Below are 21,593 nucleotides of genomic sequence, written 5' to 3' on the forward strand. Positions count from 1 at the left end.
CTTCTCTTTCTTTTGCTCAATTGTTAATGATTTTTCTTTAACCTGCTCGACTTTTGTATTTGGGGTATAACGCCTTCCACTGCACGTATAAAAACCTTTGTCTTGAACTTCTTTTGATGCATTAATCGGGGTCTCCTTTCCCGGGAATGTCACATTGCAGCTATAACTCCACGGTACCCTTTTGCTATCTTTATAAGGAAAAGCAACGGGCTTTTGGATCACGACCTTTGGCGCGACTCGTGCCTCGGCTTCATTCATTCTCGGACGTGATATGATAACCACTGGGTGGTTGACTTTGTAAACATCCTTCGTTGACCTCTCTTCGGAGGCACACACATCTGCTTTTTCCAGGTTCCCGACATATTCGAAGAATTCCAGCTCCTTATTTTCCATCAATCCTTGTACTAAAGCCCTGAATTGGCTGCATTTCTGAATATTATGATCCTCTTGCTCGTGGAACTCACAATAATTCTTCGCTTCTCGAGGCCTGACCCCCGAATTCTGTGCCATCAAACCTCTTTCCACCATTTTCTCCCATACTTCTTTCAACGGGGTATTCACTTCTGCAACATTCATCTTAATTTCTTTCCCCGAACTCTGGATTATCGCATTTATTCCCTTATCCTCATGGTTAGGTAATGGATTCTCTGCACTGGATGTTATCATCAAATTTCACAACCCCCATGTTGATGAGTCTCTCAACCAATTTCTTGAAAGTGGTACAGTTTTCTATCGAGTGTCCTGTGGCTCCCGCATGGTATTCGCATTGGGCATTTGCATCATACCATTTGGGGTATGGAGGTTGCATTGGCTTTAGATAGAAGGGAGACACGACATGTGCATCAAATAAACTCTGGTATAACTCCTTGTACGTCATTGGAATGGGCGTAAATTGAAATTTCTCCCTATTTTGTTTTGTGTTGGGCTCTTGTCGGGGTGGGCCCTGTTTTCCAGTAATTGTCGACCTTGGTTGGCTTACGGTGATCGACTTTGAATATGAGCTCACATTATTCACTTCGTGCTCTTTCTTTCTCGGTGCTGACCTCTTAGCGTTTTCCCCAGCCTCTATTTTCCCACATCTTATGGCATTTTTTATCATTTTTCCAGACATTACTATGTCCGAAAAACTCTTGGTTGCGCTACCCAGCATGTGGTTAATAAAAGGTGCCTTCAGGGTATTGATGAAGAGTATAGTGGTTTCCTTTTCTAACAGAGGGGGTTGGACTTGTGTGGCCACTTCTCTCCATCGTTGGGCGTATTGCCTAAAGCTCTCATTATGTTTTTTCTCCATATTTTGTAAAGTGATTCTATCAGGGGCTATGTCTGCCACATGACCGTTTTGCTTCATGAAGGCTTGTGCTAAATCTTTCCATGAGCTGATCTGGGCGCGACTCAGTTGGTTGTACCATCTAGAAGTGGCCCCAACCAGACTTTATTGGAAGCAGTGAATTAATAGCTGGTCATTGTTGACATGGCCTGCCATTCGTCTGCATAACATAGTGATGTGAGCTTCGGGATAGCTAGTCCCGTTGTATTTTTCAAATTCCGGAGTTTTGAACTTGGGAGGGAGTACCAGGTCTGGAACCAAACTTAATTCCTTAGCGTCGATTCCACCACGATAGTCGGTGTTTTCCATTTCTTTAAATTTTTCTTCCAACCATCTATACCTTTTTTCAAGCTCTCTCGGGAGTTCTACCCTTGTCTTTTCTGCTTCTGTTAGTTCATCGAGATTGAGGACCACAGGGTTGGTTGGGTTGTCCCCTGGATTAGAGCCCGAGCCGGCCTGATAATTTATCGCTGCTGAAATACTGGCCTGAAATGGTTGGGGCCTAATTGTGACCGATGGCCTTCTTGGGTACATGTCAGGTTGTGTCTGAACATCCGCTGGGGCGAAACCCGGAGGGTAGGTAGAATCTTCATTATCTTCTCCCGCATTGATCAAAGGGCTTTTCCCTTTTTCTAATCCGCCAGCCAATAGACGAGTTAATTGGTCCATCATGCTTTTCTGGGACTCCAACATATGGTCCCTCATATCTTGCTGGATTTTGACTAGCTGTTCTTGCATACATGCTTGTAATTGATCCTGCATCTCTTTTTGCATTTGTTCCAATCTCTCTAACCTTTGGTCCATTGTCCTTGTTTTTCTCCTTGTACCGTAACGATGTTCTTGTAATTGATCCTGCATCTTTTTTTGCATTTGTTCCAATCTCTCTAACCTTTGGTCCATTGTCCTTGTTTTTCTCCTTGTACCGTAACGATGTTCCAGGGTAACTGCCATGATTTTTAGGGTTTCTTGTGAGTTTTAGTGCGTATGATGTAATGCTGATGCATGAATGCAATGAATACGATGAATACAAAAAAGCGTTGATTCTAATTCGATTTCATTAGAGTAACTTTTCTAGAAAACAAGTTTCTTTACATAAAATAGATTACATATAAGGCTTGGCCCTGATACTTAAGGCCTTGACTTGCCTAAGAAGCCAAGCTAGCTTTCGTCCTCGGTCCGATTCTGACTCGTATTTTAAACTCAGCACATCGGCTTGTACTGCTAATGTTTGCAAGTGATCAGCCACTTCTCGCACTTGAGTCAAAGCTTCGCCCATGACGTAGTCCCTGCTCCTGACTTGGTCTTGAGATTGATGAAGTTGCTCATTCCATCACTCGTTATTTACCTCGAGGAGTTCTATCTGAAGTTCACGATTTTGCAACTCTGTTTTGAGTTCTTCTATATTCTCTTTTAATTCTTCGATTCTGTTCTGACTAGCTTTCAACTCGATTGCAGAGTTACGCGAGCGATACTGATACAATGACCTCTCTAACTCTAATACCCAGATCTTTAACCCTTCTTTCTCATTCTGGCTTTCTACCAAACTTCTTTTCAGAGCACTTTCTCGAGCTTGAGCATCGCGAAATTTTTCCTCTCACTGGTTGGCTTTGCTTTGTTCTTTTTTAACTTCATGTCGCCATTGTTCGGATGTTTTTCCTAACCCAGTGGTTCTCATTGATCTGCGCAGCTTCTTATAGTCAGTTTTCAAACTGTCTAAGTCCTCTTCAGCCTTGTTTTTTCCCTTTTCTGAGTCTTTCAGCTTCTAGTTTCTGGACATCGACATCTAACCCTAACTGCATCTTTTCTTCTTCCAACTGCTCGATCCTTTTTTCTAGCTCCAGACTCTTTCTCTCGAAATCTTGCCTGATGATTTCTAGCTCAGATGAGATTACTTTCAAGTGCTCTTCCATCGACTGAGGATTCTCTTGATCTGATGTAGGGATGTTGTCGTTAATCCTCTGATTCCACCATCGGTCGTACTCAGTAGTAGTCATGGGATTGGCAGCAAACTTCTTCATTCTACGAGTCTGGTTCCAGGCATTTGATATCTCGCGAACTTTCTTTTTGTAATTATTCCCTGTGAACACGAACTCGCACTGGGCTAACCCGTATGTTGGTGGTGTAAACTGTCTGGATCTGTATTGTCGCAATGCGAGCAGAGGAGCATACTCGACGGCCCCCCCATACTCCTAACAAGGGAACCCAATCGAAGTCTCCGCATCGGTATAATATTTCATCAGGAACCATCCACGGGGCTCTCCATTCAACATCTTCTTCTTGTAGATTTTGGAGCACCGTCATCTAATTTTCTTCTGTCACATCATCTCGCCTCAGTGTAGCCACTAACTCTTTCAGCGGAGAGTAATTTTCAGAGAAAATGCGAAACGAGACCTTTTCCACTTTCCAAAAATGGCTGTGGAACCAGGATAGCAAGAACTGTGCACATCCAATAAATCTCCCTTCGCCCACTCTTCTACAAACATTTAATGATCTGAAAGTTTCAGCCAAGATTGCAGGTACAGGTGTGGTTCCTTTACCAAGCCTGTCGAAAAGGTCAGCAACAGCCTCGTCTACATGCCCCAAAGCCTTGGGAAAGATGACCAGTCCATAAATGCTCAAGGCGAAGACATCTACCCTTTTCCTCACGTCGGGGTGCGCTAAGACTAGATCCCTCAGGTTCCTCCAAGGAATGCATTTACAATCTCCTTTTTGTTTGATCCGGGTTGTCACCCACTGTTCACTCATCCCTGTGATGTTCATCAGCTTTTTTGAAAATGCTGGGACGTTAGCAGGTCTGGCATAAATTCTGTCAACCTAAATCTTTGGGCAATGGAGCAAGGTCGTGTATTCTTCTATAGTAGGTACCAAATCTACTTTTCCGAAAGTGAAGCAACTGTAAGCAGAATTCCAATATTAGGCAAGGGCTTGAAACAGGTGTTCATCTACCTTGACATCGAGCAGATAAGGTAAATCACCGTAATGACAATAGAATAGCTATTTGACCTCATCATCCCACTGACCCCAAATTTCTTTCATCTCTTGGAGATTATTTTGAGTTACGCTGATCCGAGTAAAATTCCATAATTCTGACACGTACCCCTCGGTAAGACTGTCACCTTTCTCTTGTTGTGTTGTCTCAGCCCATATCCGGACAGCCGTGTTGTCTTCTACTTTATCAAAAAACCCATTTTCCATGATAAGCTATCTATTTAGGAACCGAATGCGAATCAATACCTTTTACAATGAAAATACCATGCAAATACAATCAAAGTAAAACAAAGCAAGTTAGTAATTTATACGCAGTTCAAAGCAAACAAAGAATAATAAATATAACACTTGCTCAGGTGACCATTAGGGTTTCGGAGTGGCTCTACCTAGGGCGGGTTCTTAAGGCTCGCACCATGGGGTTTAGTTCTAGAGTAAGGGTACCTAAACCAGCAGATTCCTCGATCTTCACCCATTATAGGCTCATACAGACCGAGTTCAGTTCAGGGGAATACATTTCCCTATGGCTGCACGGAGATGAAAATCTCACGAAGACATAGGTACGGATGTATCCCGAAAGCGATCCACTATCCTGCACGGAGGTGAAAACCTCACGAATGAGTAGTTTCTCACTCCCACTTAAAGGGGTGTGACCACAACGGCCATGCAATGCAATATGCAAAACTATTTAAAGACTCGAAATAACGCAGCAGGTATTGTTCCACAAAAATAGCTGATGAAATGTAATGAAAGGATCGTATTTCAAAACCAAATTTTCAATTTTCGATAAAAAGACAAGAGTTAATCACCTTGTGGCTTGGCTCTCTAATTCGTATCCCCAGTGGAGTCGCTAAGATGTCGTAACCATTTTTGAAAAACGGGAATCGACTTGGATTTTGAAAATGAACACAAAAAACGGGAGTCGCTACCGATCCTGTAACACCCCTTACCCGTATCCAACACCGGAATAGGGTACGAGGCATTACCAAAACACATACACTTGTAAACGTATTTAACCGAGTTATAAAATTTCATCAAAATTAAAACTTTCAAAATAATTAACATGTTTCTATAACTTTTCACAATATATCCTCAAAATATTATAATCATAATAATTAGGGCCTGCGAGACCCGATACATACTCATGCAATTTAATGTTTCATTTCCATTTCATTCAATTCGCAATTTCTCATGCTCATAATTTAAATCATATCACTAGCAATTTCCATTTAATTCACGTACAATTCAATGACATCAATTCAAAACTAATACGTATTTACCATTTAACTCAATGTTTATTGATTATACCATTCAATAACACATTTATGAAATTCTCAATTTAGCAATGAAAATATCACTTTAGTTTGAATAACAACATCGTCCTGATATAAATACACTACCGCTTATCCATTTACTTTAATTCTTTTGGGCCCATTTGTCACTTACCATCCTTAATCAAATTAGGGAACGGTCACGGAAAATTGAGTACTTCACTTTCACTTTGCCATAGTATAACTATGGTCTTACGTATGATCACTTATCACTTGTCCCTGATCAGATAAGTGTAGCCACCTATCACTTTGTTTCTTGATCAGATAAGTGTAGCCACTTATCACTTTGTTTCTTGATCAGATAAGTGTAGCCACTTATCACTTTGTCTCTTGATCAGATAAGTGTAGCTAAAGCTATCACTTATCACTTTGTCTCTTGATCAGATAAGTATAGCCGAAGCTATCACTTATCACTTTTCACTTGTCACTTGATCAGATAAGTGTAGCCGAAGCTATCACTTATCACTTTGTCACTTGATCAGATAAGTATAGCCGAAGCTATTACTTATCACTTTCCACTTGTCACTTGATCAGATAAGTGTAGCTAAAGCTACCACTTATCACTTTGTCACTTGATCAGAAGTACTCAAATCCGGCGTTCCGCTCAATTTGATCATTTATTCATATATCAGGCTTACCAACATGTGTTAATTCATAAACCATTCATGGTATTATTTCATGCCAAATCATATATTGAATATACCATACACACATACTATGAAACTTTATTTTCACACATGAGCTTAAACCATGACCAATAATGCACAAAAATAAGCATCATTCATATTTCATCGTTTATGAGTTATAATCAAACATATGACCATTTATACACGAATCATTCATATATTTCCCAATTTTCCTCCTCCTCCTCTCCATTCCACATCCTTAATGTGTATAACACACTTAAACAACATTAACCATAATTTCAATATTCACTAACATGTATATTCAAAGCTATTTATCCGAGTCAGAGTCACTAAATTATTTTTATCCGGAGCTACAGAGCTCCAAATTAAGATCCGTTAATTTTCCCTGAAACTAGACTCACATATCTTCATACCATAAAATTTTCATAATTTTTGGTTCAGCCAAATAGTACAGTTTATTCTTTAAAGTTTCCCCTGTTTCACTGTCTGACAGTTCCGACCACTCTTCACTAAAAATTAATTATCTCATTGTACAGAATTCGGATGATGTTTTAGCTTGTTTCTTCTAAAAATAGACTCATTAAGGATTCTAACCATATAAACTATAACTCATAATCATTTTTGTACAATTTTTAATGATTTTCCAAAGTCAGAACAGGGGAACCCGAATTCATTCTGACCTTGTCTCACAAAATCTATTATATCTCATGATTTACAATTCCATTGCTCACATCATTTCTTTTATAAGAAACTAGACTCAATAAGCTTTAGTTTCATATTTTATTCATCCTCTAATTCAATCTCTACAATTTTTGGTGATTTTTCAAAGTTACACTACTGCTGCTGTCCAAAACTGCTTTAGTGCAAAATGTTGACTTCCATTTTGCCCCAAATTTCACAGTTTATACAATTCGGTCCTTTCTCAATTAACCCCTCAATTAATCTAATTTTCTCAATTAGTACTTTACTAGACATTATAAGTTGTTACACAACTATTGAAATTCAGAATTTCCACATATAACTCTATCTTCAAACTCTTTTACTATTAGGTCCCAAACATTCACTTTCTATTCAATTCTTTCAATAAAATCAGCATATGAACAATTTAAAGCTCTAATTTCATGCTAAATCATCATATACTTCCAGCACATATTCATATCAACTTTCAACTTCTTTCATGAAATCAAAAACTAATGGATTTAACAAGTGGGCCTAGTTGTAAAAGTCATAAAAATACAAAAATTTCAAGAAATAGTCAAGAATTGAACTTACTTGTAATAAAAATATGAAGAACCAGCTTGAAGAAGCCCTTCCATGGTGTTTTAGCTGATGAGAATTCAGAAAAATGAAGAGAAATCTAGATAATTCCACTTGGGTCCTAACTTTATTAAGCAAATTTTGCAATTTTCCAATTTTGCCCTTAATTCTCCTTACTTTCTTGCTGATTTCATGCCTCTGCCGTCCAGCCCAAACAGACCTTGGGTCTATTTGCCTTTTAAGCCCTCTTCCTTTTATCATTTAAGCTATTTAATCATTTCCCAAAATTTTGCATTTGTTACAATTTAGTCCTTTTAGTTCAATTAATTATCGGAACTTTAAAATTTCTTAACGAAACTTTAATACTAACTTTTTAACACTCCATAAATATTTATAAAAATATTTATGGCTCAGTTTAAAATCCCCGAGGTCTTGATACCTCATTTCGATTCTAATTATTTTAATATTTATTTCTAGTGCACTATTCACTATTTCAAAATTTTCCTAACTTCATATTTAACTTATACTTACTAAATTAATAATATTTTCTACCCATTTGTCGAATTTAGTGATCTCGAATCACCGTTCCGACACCTCTGAAAATTCAAGCCATTACATTTTTTTTTCGTCGGATTTGTGGTCCCGAAACCACTGTTCCGACTAAGCCTAAATCGGGCTATTACAGATCCTTTTTTACTAGGTGTGATCGGGTCACCTCGTTACAGTGGTTGTTTGTAATAAATAACTTGATTTATTTAAATAAACAACTTTGGTCTACACAAATCAAGAAAACAGGTTCGGGAGTCGGTTACGCACGAGGAAGGATTAGCACCCTCGATACGCCCAAAATTGGTACCTAGTTGATTAATTAGTGTCTTAGTGTCGAAGATTGAAAACTTGGAAGACTTTTGAAATATGATCCCTCTTTGTAAAGAAAATGCTTAAATATTAAAGACATTCTCGTCTCAAAATATGAAATATCATATCCAGTGAGTTAGGACACAACATCTTGAATCTTCGAGAGCAAGCTTGCCTTTTATAAAATCTGTGTATTTTATTAAAAGGGTATTCGATTATTTAGAGTAAACGAGAGAAATTGAAACCCAGCAAGTTAGGGCACGTTTTCTCGAATTCCCAAACACCGAATATTGCCTTTATTCCAAAACAAATTCTTATTTCGAGATGACAAAATGTCATACCCGGTAAGTTAGGGCACAACACTTCACATCTTCGAGAATAAGCATTTTTCAAAACTCGTATAGTGATTTAAAAAGAATATATTCCGTTATTTAGGTTAAATGAAAAAAGTCGAAACCCAGTAAGTTATGGCACGATTATCTCGAATTACCTAATACAGGATATTGCTTTTATGAAAGAATTGTTTGAATATATTGAGTGACAAAATATAACGTGATTTATAAAAGCAAATTTTGGTATTAATAATAATGTATAATAATGAGTGTGACGATATCAAAAATAATAATGTGAGCAATTATATAAAAATGAAATAATAGCAGGCCTAGTAATGTGTAAATATAAACAAATGCATGAAGAGAATAAAACCATCGAATACATGAATAAATAAATAAAGATGCATAAAACATGACAAAAGAAAAATGACAATGATGACGAAAACAATAATAATAGCAATAGTATAAAACGATAATAATACATATGGTATTAAAATATATATAATAATAGAGACAAAAAAATATATATGATATAAAAAATATACGAGATATATATGAAATGAGTACATAATAGTTATAAAAATATACATAATAGAATGTACAAACAATATGATATTTACAATATATATGTACATAATATATATGATATGCATGACATAATATTAATATACGTGTGCATAATATGGAGTATTATATATATATATTAAAAGGATGCATATATACAAATGCATTAACAAAACAATAATACCAAAAATAATATATAAATGTAGACGTATATGTATAGGTTAAAGATATATACACATGTAATAATACATACACTAATATTATTATCAAATATAATGGGAGCAAAAATAGATATAACATATCTGTGTATAGTATTTAAGTGCGTATACATAAAATATACATTGGGAATAATAATAATATATAAAAACTATAAACATATACATAAACTATATATATAAGTGTTAAATGGAAAATAAAAAGATTACTAAATAATATTATAAACATGCTAATAATAACAATAAGAATAATAACTAAAATGATAAATAATATTAAAAATAAAAAGAAAGGAAAAAATAATAAAAAAATCGTATTAAATATGAAAAAGGGACTGAATTCGAAACAAAACGAAGTTTCGGGGCCGATTTAAAAAATAATAAAGGAGAAATGGACTAATTTGAAAACGCGCGCGACTGCGGAGGGCCAAAAGGGAAATTTTCCCGTGTCCTTAAAACGACGTCGCAGAAGGGAGGACCGAATCACAAACTCTATAAATTCCAGGGCCAATTTAAAAGAAATTAAAACCTGATTGCAAAACATATAAAAAGCGAAAGGACCGGGAATGAAATTAGCCCTTAAGAGCAAAAACACGCGGATCCCAGGGTAAGACGGGTCGGGTCTTCGGGTCGCGCCTAAACGGCGCCGTTTCTGGGTTTTAAAATGGCCGGGCAAAACGGTGCGTTTTGCCGGCCTATATAAGACATTTATTTTTTTTTATTTTTTCATTTCTCCTCTCTTCACCTTAAAAAAAAAACCCAAATCCTCTCTCCCTCTCTCAGTCTGTCGGCTCAGAAGCCGACGAGGTGCAGGCCGAGCGCCGCCGTGGCCCCGTCGCTCCGGCCACCGTACACGGTGGCCAGAAATCGCCTCAGGTATAAATTTTTTAATTTTTTTTCTTGTTTTATATATTTATTTAATGATGCATATTGTTTTAATAAACATAAATAATATGTGCTAATAATATTCAAAGAAATAGTAAAAGAAAGGGCAAAAAAAAAGTAGATAGACCTTTAGATCGGTCTTCGAAATTCTGTGCTGCAAGTTCGTGTTTGTGTTACAAAGCCTTTTTGATTGTTAATCTCCTTGATATATTTCGAATAGAATGAAAATTAAGAGCCTAAAAATCCAACCCTTACACCCGATCCCCATTGTGGCTTTTATAGCCTATTTTTTCAGATCTTCTTCTCTGCGCATTGCTCTTTCCCTTTTAATGCTGCAGGTACAAGTGGGCGGTGGCACAGTGGCGGTGCTTGCAGGAGATGTGACTGGGGCGGTGGGATGGGACCGATGGCAGAGGCAGCAGCAGTTTGGGGGGCTAGGGTTTATTATTTTTTGTGTTAAGGTTTTTTTGGGCTGTAATTGTTTTGGGTTGGGCTAGGTTATTTGTTTAGTTTGGGTTTGGGGATTTTGGGCCCAAAATTGGGCTTGTACACATACCGAATTGAATAACTTGGTGACAGGATGAAAATTACATTTTATATATGAAATAACTAACTTCTTTATTTTTATAGAATAAAGGGTGAAAGTTATAAAGAAAAACTTGATCTTAACCTTTTTAAGGTTTATATTTTGTAAAAAAAATTGAAGTATATATTTTATAATATCAATATATTTTTTAAGAGTATTGAATAAATTCTTAGAATTATATTAATAATAATTACAGAGTTAATCAAGTTAGCAATGTAATGACAAGTTTTGATTCACTTAAGCTACTTAATTGAACAATCCAAGTCCTTTCTTTCTTATAAAAGTGTAATAAATGATACAAATTATAATAAAAAATAGTTTATGATAGTGATAATAATATTAATATATTTATATTTATTTAAAATTAATTTAATTTAAAATATGTTTTTAAAAAAATTTCCATTATAAATAGTCAATTTAGATTTATTTTAGATTCATTTACATTATTTTTAATAAAATTATATTATTTTAATTTAATACTTAATACTTTTCATTTATTAAATTTTATATAGATAACTTATCATTTTTTAATATTTACATTATAGTATTATATATTACTAAAGATTTAATTTTTATGTTTTATAAATTACATAATATATAATAACATAATATAATATGTTACAAACTTAAAAAACAGGTTGGGTCAGGTTCAACTTAAGTCTTGAATGTTTAAGCCTATATCAAAGCCATATTTTAAATGAGTCTATTTTTTTCTCAAACCCATTTTTCGACCATAATATTTTTATTTAAATCCTCTTAAATTTTGGGTAGACCTTCAGGCTTGGTAAGTAGATTGTTTCATGAATATATTAGACTAACGATGTTCATGAGTTGAGTCGGGTTTGGTTGGGCCTATGTATGATTTTAATACATTTTATGTTTGCCCAAGTCCAACCTAGCATGAAATATGAGCTTGGAATTTTATCCAAGCTCTCCTATATTTGTAAATTTTATCTAAGCTCTCCTATATTTGTAAATGACTAATTAAGCTTGTTTTAGGCTTACTCATATTATTTTTAATTTAATATTAGATATTTTAGATTATATTTATTTTATTAAAATTCTAAATTCAGACAACTTAACATAAATTTTAGGTTAAAATATCCTATTAGTCCCTGTACTTTTACAAAATTTGAGATTTAATCCATATATTTAAAAGTTAAAAAATTCAATCCTCTTACTTTTTTTAACTTGAAAATTTTAGTCCAATCATTATCTTTGTTACTAGTTTTCATCAGAATTTGTCAACTTAACATGTTTATTTTTTGTCAATAATATGGTACGTTATATGAGGGCTAGGATTAATATGCCAAATTGACAATTAACAAAAAATACTAACAATGTTAATGATTGGATTGAGATTTTAAAACTATAAAAGTAGAATGTTTTTAACCTTTTAAGTACAAGGACTATTTTTTTAATTTTATCAAAATATAAGAACTAATAATATTGTATTATTGCCTATTTAATTTTAGGGTAAAGTGGTCACTAAAATTTACTAAACTATACGAAATCAAATATTTTCGTCACCGAATTTAAGAGCATTTTGAATATTAAAGTGCTGACATGAGCTTTTTTATTGGTTTAATAATAATTTTAGCTCTCTAATTTTTATATATTTTATCAATTTGTTCTTAAATATAAAAAAAATTAAAATTTTATTATAAATTTTATTATAAATTTTTTTATTTTAACTCTAAATATTTATAAAATAATAAATTTTTCGTCTTTTTAAACTCTTAGGCTTACATATGAGATGAGATGGATAGAATACCTAAAAGTTTTTAATTTATTTAAAATTAAATTATAGAGACACGTGTAAATAAAATACAAGGGGGGAGAGATGAGAAAGAAGAAAGGAGAAGGCGGAAACGTGGATAAATTTGGAATGAACAATTTCGCTGCAAAAATGAAACATAAAATATTTAAAAACGACAATACCAACTACCGTTGTTCCATATCGCAATTTTTCTATCTTGTTTATAAATGTAAAGAAAGGAAAATAAATTCAAATCAGCGAGATTTCGAGCACCAAGGCCAATATCATCATGTTCTCGCCTATGTGTTTGCGTTTCCCATGGCTTTCTCCTCCCTTTATCTCTGTAAGCTTCCTTATTTCTTCCTGTACTTGCTCATACTTCGAAATCTTATGCTGCGCTTTCTTGCAACTTCGATTCTCTATTTTTATTTTCCTAAGCGAAGAAATTTAACCTTTTTTTCCCATCTACTGTAACTTTGTTGTTGAATCAGGAATTATACATTTTCAATTCTCTTACTTTAATCAAACTTGGAAACTCAATTGAAAGCTAATTACTAGCCACATTTCATGTAAATTTATATTATAGATTTTCAACTTCAGTCAATTTATCTGTCCTGTGTTATAGAAGCAATTTACGTCAGAAGGTTAGCGTATGGGCATAATATATTGTTGATTCAAAATTCTGTATAGCTGGAGCTTAGCTAGTAGCCTTATGATTACGGCAATAACCATCCGATAAGCTAGGATGGGAATGAGAAAGTAACAAAAAGGTAAAATGAGTGTGAACAGTGGTGAGATCGAGGCATCCTTAATAACGGTGATAGGAGACGAGCTTGATGTCAAAACACCATGCCTTTTTACTTCTTCCCCCCCCCCCCAAAAAAAAAACCCACCACTAAGAACATTTTCTATGTCGTTAGATTACTAAAGCTAGGTGTTGAATTCATATTAACTTTTACTCTTCATTTTTCACCAAGTGACCATTCTCAGCGTACAAACCTGCACTTTTGAACTTGATTTGATGCGGTCCTCTGCTATTGTGGTTGTTTTCTATTTCTGATAGGAGCTTTTAAGCTTAAAGTGTCTATGTTCATTATGCAGCCTTCTACAAGTAGATCAGTGGTGCTTCGAAGTCTTTTGACAGGCAGGTGTTCTTTTAGCCTTATACATCACATAACATGTTGCTTTGATCATTCTGTAAGTGTGGCTGGCGTAGTTGTTACCATGTTCTTGCAACTGCATCGTTTCAGGTCACAAGTTTAGGCAATTGTTTAGCTCAAGAAGAAGGATAAAATTCTCTCAAGGCTCTATCAAATTTTTACAGACATCGTGTCGGATATCAGTCCCAGGGGTGCCAGTTAGAGAGTCACAACCACCTTCAAATTTTTTGAAAGACAAGAAGGTGGTTCCCCAAGCAGATCCTCCGAGTGCTGAAGACGTAAACCATTTGTATCAACTCATTGACCAAAGGTTATTCTTGTCCTTGGTTTTGCATACTGTTCCTTTTGTAGTCACACAATAAACGATGTAAATTTATTTGAATGGGTTAAATATTTGACTGCTATTTGTATTTTGCAGCACCAAGCTTGTGGTATTGACTGGAGCGGGAATTAGCACTGAATGTGGAATTCCTGATTATAGAAGGTTCTATCTCTTGTTTGCTTTGTTTTCAATTGGACTCATAATGTTATTGAACCTTTTTCTTCTTGCAGTAGCAGTATTTGAAGAAATCTAGCATTAGGCAACTTTGCCTTAGGTTCCAGCCTTCCATAATTTATATAATTAAATATATTTTATATTTATAACAGATTAGATTAGTTTTTTTTTAAAAAAAAATTAAGTGTAGGCACAAAAAGCAAGTAAAGGGTTGTAGACCATTAAGTATTTATTCTTAAGCTGTTCTTCGTTTGTGCAAATCCTCTTCCTCAAGGTGACATTCCTGTTGACTGGTCATTGTCTCTTAACTTTTTTTTCTCAGGATCTTGATATTTGGTAATTATTAAGAATTTTAAATGCTGATATGGCAAGAGAAATTTAAAAACAAAGGATAAGATGATTCTTTTGCTGAACTAATTGAGGAAAGAAGAAACTCTAGCAAACAGCGAGGCAACTTCTTTGCCAGCTTTTGAACCATAGCATTTCCTAAATGTGGGTTTGTCGATGTTAAGGTTTTTAATCAACTGTTCGTTGCTACTATCACTTCTTTCTGGTTTCTTCTCATATACATAATAAATGTAACCAAGTCAAGCCAGGGTTTAATAGAGTAACAGAAAGACAAGCTCTCTAAAATACCCATGCTTAAAAAAATGTGACAAACTGAAAATCCCCTTTCAAAATAATAGGTAGTAACTCTTGTGAATGCCTCCTCATTTAGTTGTTTGCACTGGTATACTTGGTAATTTTTTGTACGTACCTTTACATTTTGTTACCCATTTGGTTGTGTCACCAGCCTGCCAGCCTCTAAATTGTACATGGTTCAGGTCATTTATACCAAAAATTCCCTGTAGTTCTGACTTCCCTATTTTCTTCTTTTTCAAATATCAAGGTTTCATATGTTTCCCATTTCTTCTCAATAACAAGTTTCTTTTCTTTGGCAGCCCAAATGGAGCTTATAGTTCTGGTTTCAAGCCAATAACCCATCAGGTGATGTGCTGGCATGCCCTGTGAGTACTGAACAAATACACATTAGCGGTCAGTTAATATGCTAATTGGCTAATGTGTTGAAGAAGTTTGGTACATTGTTTGTTTACAAGTAACTTGTTGTCTTTCTGCTTATAAATGATTTCATTACTTTGCAATGTCATTTACTATTTCCTTCACAATTGAGTATTTTACCGAAGGACAAAAGAGGTATTAAAGAAAGATAAACAAGAGTGGCTGTCTAGAGCATGAGTACATGATGAGAAAAATAGCATAGCTTGATATAATTCCTTGACTTCTTTCTTCTGAGAAGGTTCTCTCTTGTTGGTTTCAGTACTCTTTGCGCTTCTCTATTTTAATGTCAAAGAGACAATTGGAAAGAGAGGAAAGCTGGTACAAAGCTAGTCATTGTAAAGCAGATTTCTGTTCTAGAACATTTTTGTATGTTTCTGTGGAGTGATAAACAAAAGAAGTGTTTCCAGAAGTTTCAGATCATTCACTTTTGAAGGTTAGGAAAGTTGCTTCTCTAGAGTTGTAGTGAAACACAGTTGTGAATTTGCATTATCTTGTTAGCTGCCGATCTCATCATTTCCTTAGTGAATAACTCTTGCAGTCAATAGCATCATAGGTGCCTTGAGACTCTTGGCCAGTCCCCTTCTGGTATTTTTGTCTTAGGATGTAATCGTCATTCCTTATCATCAGAGTTACTTGTCTTCTGTACTGGATAGTAAACTTCACCTACCTTCCCAACTTTTCTTTGAATGATCGAATTTCATTCATTCAAAGTAGTAAGAATACAAGAACAATTTCTTGAAACATCAAATGTCTTATTTTGTTTTGAAAACCTCTCTAGTTTCCTGACATTTTTCTCTGGTCATGTCAAATACCGAAGTGCTATTAACCAAATTTCTGGCATGACTCACTATTAATTGGTTTTCCATAAGTGGTTTTCTATAATCAATGTCTGTATTTTCAACTTCTAACTATTTGCAATTTTCTTTCACCAGGAGTTTGTACGTTCAATTCGTGCCCGCAGGCGGTATTGGGCCAGGAGCTATGCTGGATGGAGGCAGTTTACTGCAGCACAACCTGGTGCTGCACATGTTGCTTTAGCATCTCTAGAGCAAGCTGGCCGAATAAATTTTATGATAACACAGAATGTTGACAGGTAACAAACTGTTTTTCTTTCATCTCATTTTCATAAGTGATGTTGATGGCACTAATTTATCAAGATTATGTTTCAGGCTGCATCATCGTGCTGGGAGCAACCCACTTGAATTGCATGGGACTGTTTATAGTGTGATTTGCTTAGATTGTGGTTTTTCATTTTGTCGAAATTTATTTCAAGATGAAGTGAAGGCCCTTAATCCAAAGGTTAGTGATCTGCAAGTTACTCTTTCACTTCTTGTCCCTGACCTTTCAATTGTTTCATTTATATAGCAGATCTCTTTAAATTGTTCCCATTGTGTGTTATCTACCAATGGCACTGTTAAAAAGACAGAAATAACAGTTCCAGTGAGGTGGTTGTCTATGTCAGCACCTTTGATCCATTTTTAACCAAATAATCTAAAGCACTAAATTATAGTGATTTAAAGAGGTTTGGAACTAAAATAAACCAATTTAAAGTTTATGGATCAAATGAAACTTTGTGGTAAAATTCAGGACCACTGTCCATTTTATGTTTTAAGTATTTTTTACTGATAAATAGAATATTACTTCCCATAAAATTCCTCACCCCTTTTATTGTTCCTCTGTGCGCAAAGACATTTGCTTTTATTACTGGAATAGGCAATGAATTCTTCCTATTGCAGTGGGCAGCAGCAATAGAAAGCTTGGACTATGGTAATGCTGGATCAGATAAGAGCTTTGGCATGAAGCAAAGACCTGATGGTGACATTGAGATCGATGAGAAATTTTGGGAGGAGGATTTCCACATTCCCACTTGCCATAAATGCAATGGGGTCCTGAAACCTGATGTAAGATACTTTGCTTTTATGAAACCTGATATATACTACATTGTTTTTTGAATAATCAGAATCTAGAGTGTTTAAGATGTTATATTTCCTATTCCCTGAACATCTTTTTTTTTCAATAGCTTATGGTAGTGGTGATGGAGAACATAATGAATATTAAGAATTTGATTTCAAGCATATAGAGGTTGAAAATATGCTCTCAACTCAAATGATAGTCTGAGGTATTCACAATAATGATGCTCTGAGGCATGTCTGTGGCACAAATATCAAGGAATCTGGTAGGCATAAGTTTCTTTTAACAGGTTTTATTTTTAAGAGAAATATGCAGTTTTTTAATATAAAAATATATAAATTTTGTAAATTTAAAAAAAAAATATTTTTTCAGATAAACATTGAGAGACATTAATTTCCATATTCTATAATCATTATAATTTCTTAGTGTTATTTTTAGTAATTCTCTCGACTATGTTGGTGTCAGTTTTCACTTAACTTTTGAAATCTTGTCAGTCGTAGGTTTTATTATTAGTGTGTGGGTGTGCGTGTGCGCTTTAAAACTATTAAGATGAACAACTATGTTACTTGGACTAGTGTGTGAGTGTGCAGATATGTTTTAAATATTTGAAGTTTTTCCATGTATTTGGAGATCCCCACATCCATGTTTGAATATGTGTTGTATTTGTTGGAGGAGGCGTTCTTATTAATTTCCCATTTCTTATTTTGTTCATATTGATATTTTGCCTCAGTGATCTTGCTGTTAGTTTGACATTTTGTAATTGTACATTTGAAAGAAAATGACAATTGATTTTGTTGTGCAATTGGCCCATTTAGTTTGAGACTGATTTGGGTCAAGTAGTTGTACAATTAAAATTTAAGTGAAATACAAACACTTTTTTTAATGTTTTTGTTGTGTATTTAAACATCAAGGTTGTCTTCTTTGGTGACAATGTGCCCAAGGAAAGAGCTGATAAAGCCATGGAAGTTGCAAGAGAATGTGATGCTTTCCTTGTATTAGGATCATCTGTGATGACCATGTCTGCTTTCCGACTAGTCAGGTATACAATTTGGTTGATCAGTGGTGTTCGCCAGAAATATTTGGTTCACTATTCTATTTATCTGAACATGATTTATTTAATAATAAGTTGCAGATGTCATGTACTACCATATTACTTCAAAGTTTGCTTGCAACAAGCAGTCCTAAAGTTCGTTACTTTTAGTTTCAGGATTCGATGTAGTAACTTTCCCCTATTTTAAGTATTTCAAGTTCCAAGGACATTACATATATCTATTACTTGTTTCTAGAAGAGGATTTGGTCTGCAGCTAATGGTATTTGAGGTTGACAGGGCTGCTCATGAGGCAGGTGCCTCCACTGCAATTGTGAATATCGGTAAGACCCGAGCTGATGAGTTTGTATCCTTGAAAGTAAATGCTCGATTAGGAGAGGTACTGTTTTTGAAGTTTTTAACTTTTGCGTAGTTTTTTGCTTTGATATTTGCACATGTAGTTTATCATGTTCATATCTTTTAAATTCTTGCATGTTGCAGATTTTGCCAAGAGTGCTCAACACAGGCTCTCTTAGCATCCCTGCTCTTCACTAAAATGATCTAGAGGTAAAATACCAAAAATTCATTTTGAACGATATTTAAATATAAAAAAACATATTTTTATTGATTATGATATACATAGGTAGATCAATTTGGGAACAAAAAGATCATGTTGCTTATTATAGTGCACATATATCAAGAAGTATACTGCATATGTAATTTGATGATTACTTGAAAGAGTTTCATGGAGGGAGTGAGTAGTTTGACTGAGAGTGAATGCATACGTTAAAGTATTTGACTATAAATTATGTGGATTTTTGGCCCACTAATGACAGTGATCTTAGCAAGTGGTATTAGGGCAGTCATTCATGAAATCCTTTTACATGTTTGAGATAATTTTGCTTGTTATTTACAAGCTGTTAGGTGCTGAGATGCCTTTGTAAACTGAATCTTACTCGCAACTCAATTTTGTCTTTAAATTTTTATTCATGTCTAGATAAATTTCAATTAATTGGAGTCATTAGTGAACCAGCCAGGCAGCCACTAATGTCACGGGCCGCGCGGTCTAGCCCCGTGATACTAGTTGGTGGACAACAAATTTCTCTTACAAGCCATTGCAGGTTTGGGGCAAATATTAAAAAAAACAAAACAATAGGAGGTTCTTTTTTTAAAGAAAAGTTTGATGTGAAATCTAAGATGTAGTAACTAAACAAAGAAGAAATTAGACATGATACTTAAATGTAAAGGATAAGAAAGAAGATTGGGTTGATGATGTTGAATTCGACCTAGATGGGAAGGGCGTGTGGATTGGAATTCTTTATTTTGAAGGATGTTTTGCTTTCAAATGTGAAAATTAAGAAATAAAGGAAATAGAGAAGGATAGATTGTGCCTATGAAACTCCATGATAACTTGTATCTAAATGTCAACAATCGAACTCAAACCCCTATGAAAGGAGAATCTCACTCATTACGTTAAGTTAGAAGACAACTTCTTATTCCATGATTAAGGTGGGTGACTTAGGTTTTTTTGGGCTAAAGTACAAGAATAGGAATAAAATAGCTCTTAATTAATGAGAACTCTTTAAACATTCGGGTGATATATTCTAGCCAATTAAAAAAAAGTATAAATGTAAATATTACTTAAAAATCAAATGTTTAAAACCAATAAATCCTTTATTATTATTATTATTATGGCTGGTCATACAGAGTCTCCTTGCAACCATCCTTGTGCTAAAGGAATCCTACTTGATGGATCAAAGGAGGTAGAATTACTCTTATTTTGCTGGCTCCTAAGTTGTCCAGTACTTCCTGGACAGGTCTTCTCCAGAAAATCATCAATGACCTACAAAATCCAATAAGAAACATAAATTTATTAATCCAAATAAACCACCGCCGGCGGTGAGATTTTTCATTTATACCAAGTTTTTGGTGGCCTTTTAGCTAGCAAAGTTAGGGCCAACTAAACGATATTTTATGGACGATCGCTTGATGTGCCATTTGATTGACTTGGCATTGTAACGATGGTCGACTTTGAATACATTAGATAAGTAGTTGTAGTAGTTGCCGAATGTCTGTTAACATAGGCTCAAGCTTCCAACTTACTGTCACTCTGTTCTATAAGATAGCCTTCCATTTCTTATACATGCTTTAGCAAATGCAGCCACACCGAGCCGAGCTTGACAATCGTAAAAGGATTGCATGAACAAGGAGAGATGTCGAAAATGTCGTTTTGTATCACCAGCTAATGTATGCCAGATTATTATATGATTCCCATCGTGTTATGGTCCTGATTGATGGATCCTGTTGCTAGACAAGCAATCTTTATGTCTTATTAGGGCTCTTTCCTTGGCTTTTACCTCTTCCTCCCGAAATACCTATGTTGAACAAGTGAAACCAGTTGAAGGGAATTCTAGACCATAAGACTTGTTGGAGAGAATCTTAAATCTCATAAAAATTGGTTTAATCTCATTTGTATTATTCAAATCCCCAAATCTCTCTTAAATAGAGATTACAAAGTTCAATTGAAATTAAAAGACCTCCTAAGAAATAATTATACAAAGGAAAGACTTCTAAGAAAATAAGAAATACTCATAATTAAAAATTTGGGTAAACAACACTCATGGTCACTTTAAAACAGGGTCTATCTTATTTTGATCACTTCAATTTTTTTCTCAATTTAGTCACTCGAAATAAGATAATTGTTGAATTAGTCACTGTTGTTAAAATTTTCGTTTTCTTTCAATGGATTGCAAATGTGACACATAGCCCATCGAGTGATTGACATGTGACATTTTTTGTTGACTTTTGACTAAAGTTTAGGGACCTCTCTATAAAGTTTAGATGGAGAAAGTTTTGGACTAATTATAGCGAGGTCCTTAAATTTTAGTCAAAATCCAACAAACAGTGCTACATGTCAGTCATTCAATGTGCTAATGTGCCACATCAACGATCCGTTAAAAGAACATCAAAATTTTAATAGTAGTGACTAATTCGCACAATTATCTTATTTAGAGACTAATTTGAGAAAAAAAATTAGAGTGACCAAAATAGGACAGGCCTTATTTTAGAGTGACTATGAGTGTAGTTTACCTTAAAATGTTTAATATTATAAAATAATAATAAAATTGATTCCTACTAGCATAAAAATACTTCCCTTAACATCATCTGCTGTCATCCCACTTTTGTGCACCCTATG

At 34.7% G+C, this 21,593-nt stretch overlaps 1 protein-coding gene and 1 long non-coding RNA gene across 12 annotated transcripts; both read left to right on the forward strand.

Annotated features, from left to right (window-relative positions):
• Positions 1 to 10,070: 10,070 nt before the first annotated feature.
• LOC121229646 (uncharacterized) lies at positions 10,071 to 11,019 on the forward strand. Its single transcript, XR_005927524.1, has 2 exons — positions 10,071 to 10,389; positions 10,737 to 11,019. It is a non-coding gene; the product is annotated as an uncharacterized lncRNA (long non-coding RNA).
• A 1,871-nt stretch (positions 11,020 to 12,890) lies between these two features.
• Positions 12,891 to 20,800, forward strand: LOC107937151 (NAD-dependent protein deacylase SRT2). Of its 11 annotated transcripts, none has more exons than XM_016869979.2 (12): positions 12,891 to 13,086; positions 13,845 to 13,887; positions 13,994 to 14,213; positions 14,322 to 14,387; positions 15,341 to 15,386; positions 16,391 to 16,551; positions 16,628 to 16,757; positions 17,195 to 17,359; positions 18,281 to 18,408; positions 18,656 to 18,797; positions 18,899 to 18,964; positions 20,559 to 20,800. In XM_016869979.2, the coding sequence occupies exons 1-11, from the start codon at positions 13,033 to 13,035 to the stop codon at positions 18,950 to 18,952; spliced, it is 1,209 nt and encodes a 402-aa protein (XP_016725468.1). In that variant the 5' UTR covers positions 12,891 to 13,032; the 3' UTR covers positions 18,953 to 18,964; positions 20,559 to 20,800. The 11 variants fall into 11 exon arrangements, with proteins under 11 accessions (XP_016725468.1, XP_016725467.1, XP_016725473.1 ...); XM_016869978.2 differs by lacking the exon at positions 20,559 to 20,800 and adding an exon at positions 19,041 to 19,383; XM_016869984.2 differs by lacking the exon at positions 20,559 to 20,800 and adding an exon at positions 19,041 to 19,383 and having other exon boundaries at positions 18,656 to 18,741.
• Positions 20,801 to 21,593: the final 793 nt, after the last annotated feature.

Source organism: Gossypium hirsutum, chromosome A05 (assembly GCF_007990345.1).
Source record: "Gossypium hirsutum isolate 1008001.06 chromosome A05, Gossypium_hirsutum_v2.1, whole genome shotgun sequence".
Lineage (NCBI taxonomy): Eukaryota > Viridiplantae > Streptophyta > Magnoliopsida > Malvales > Malvaceae > Gossypium > Gossypium hirsutum.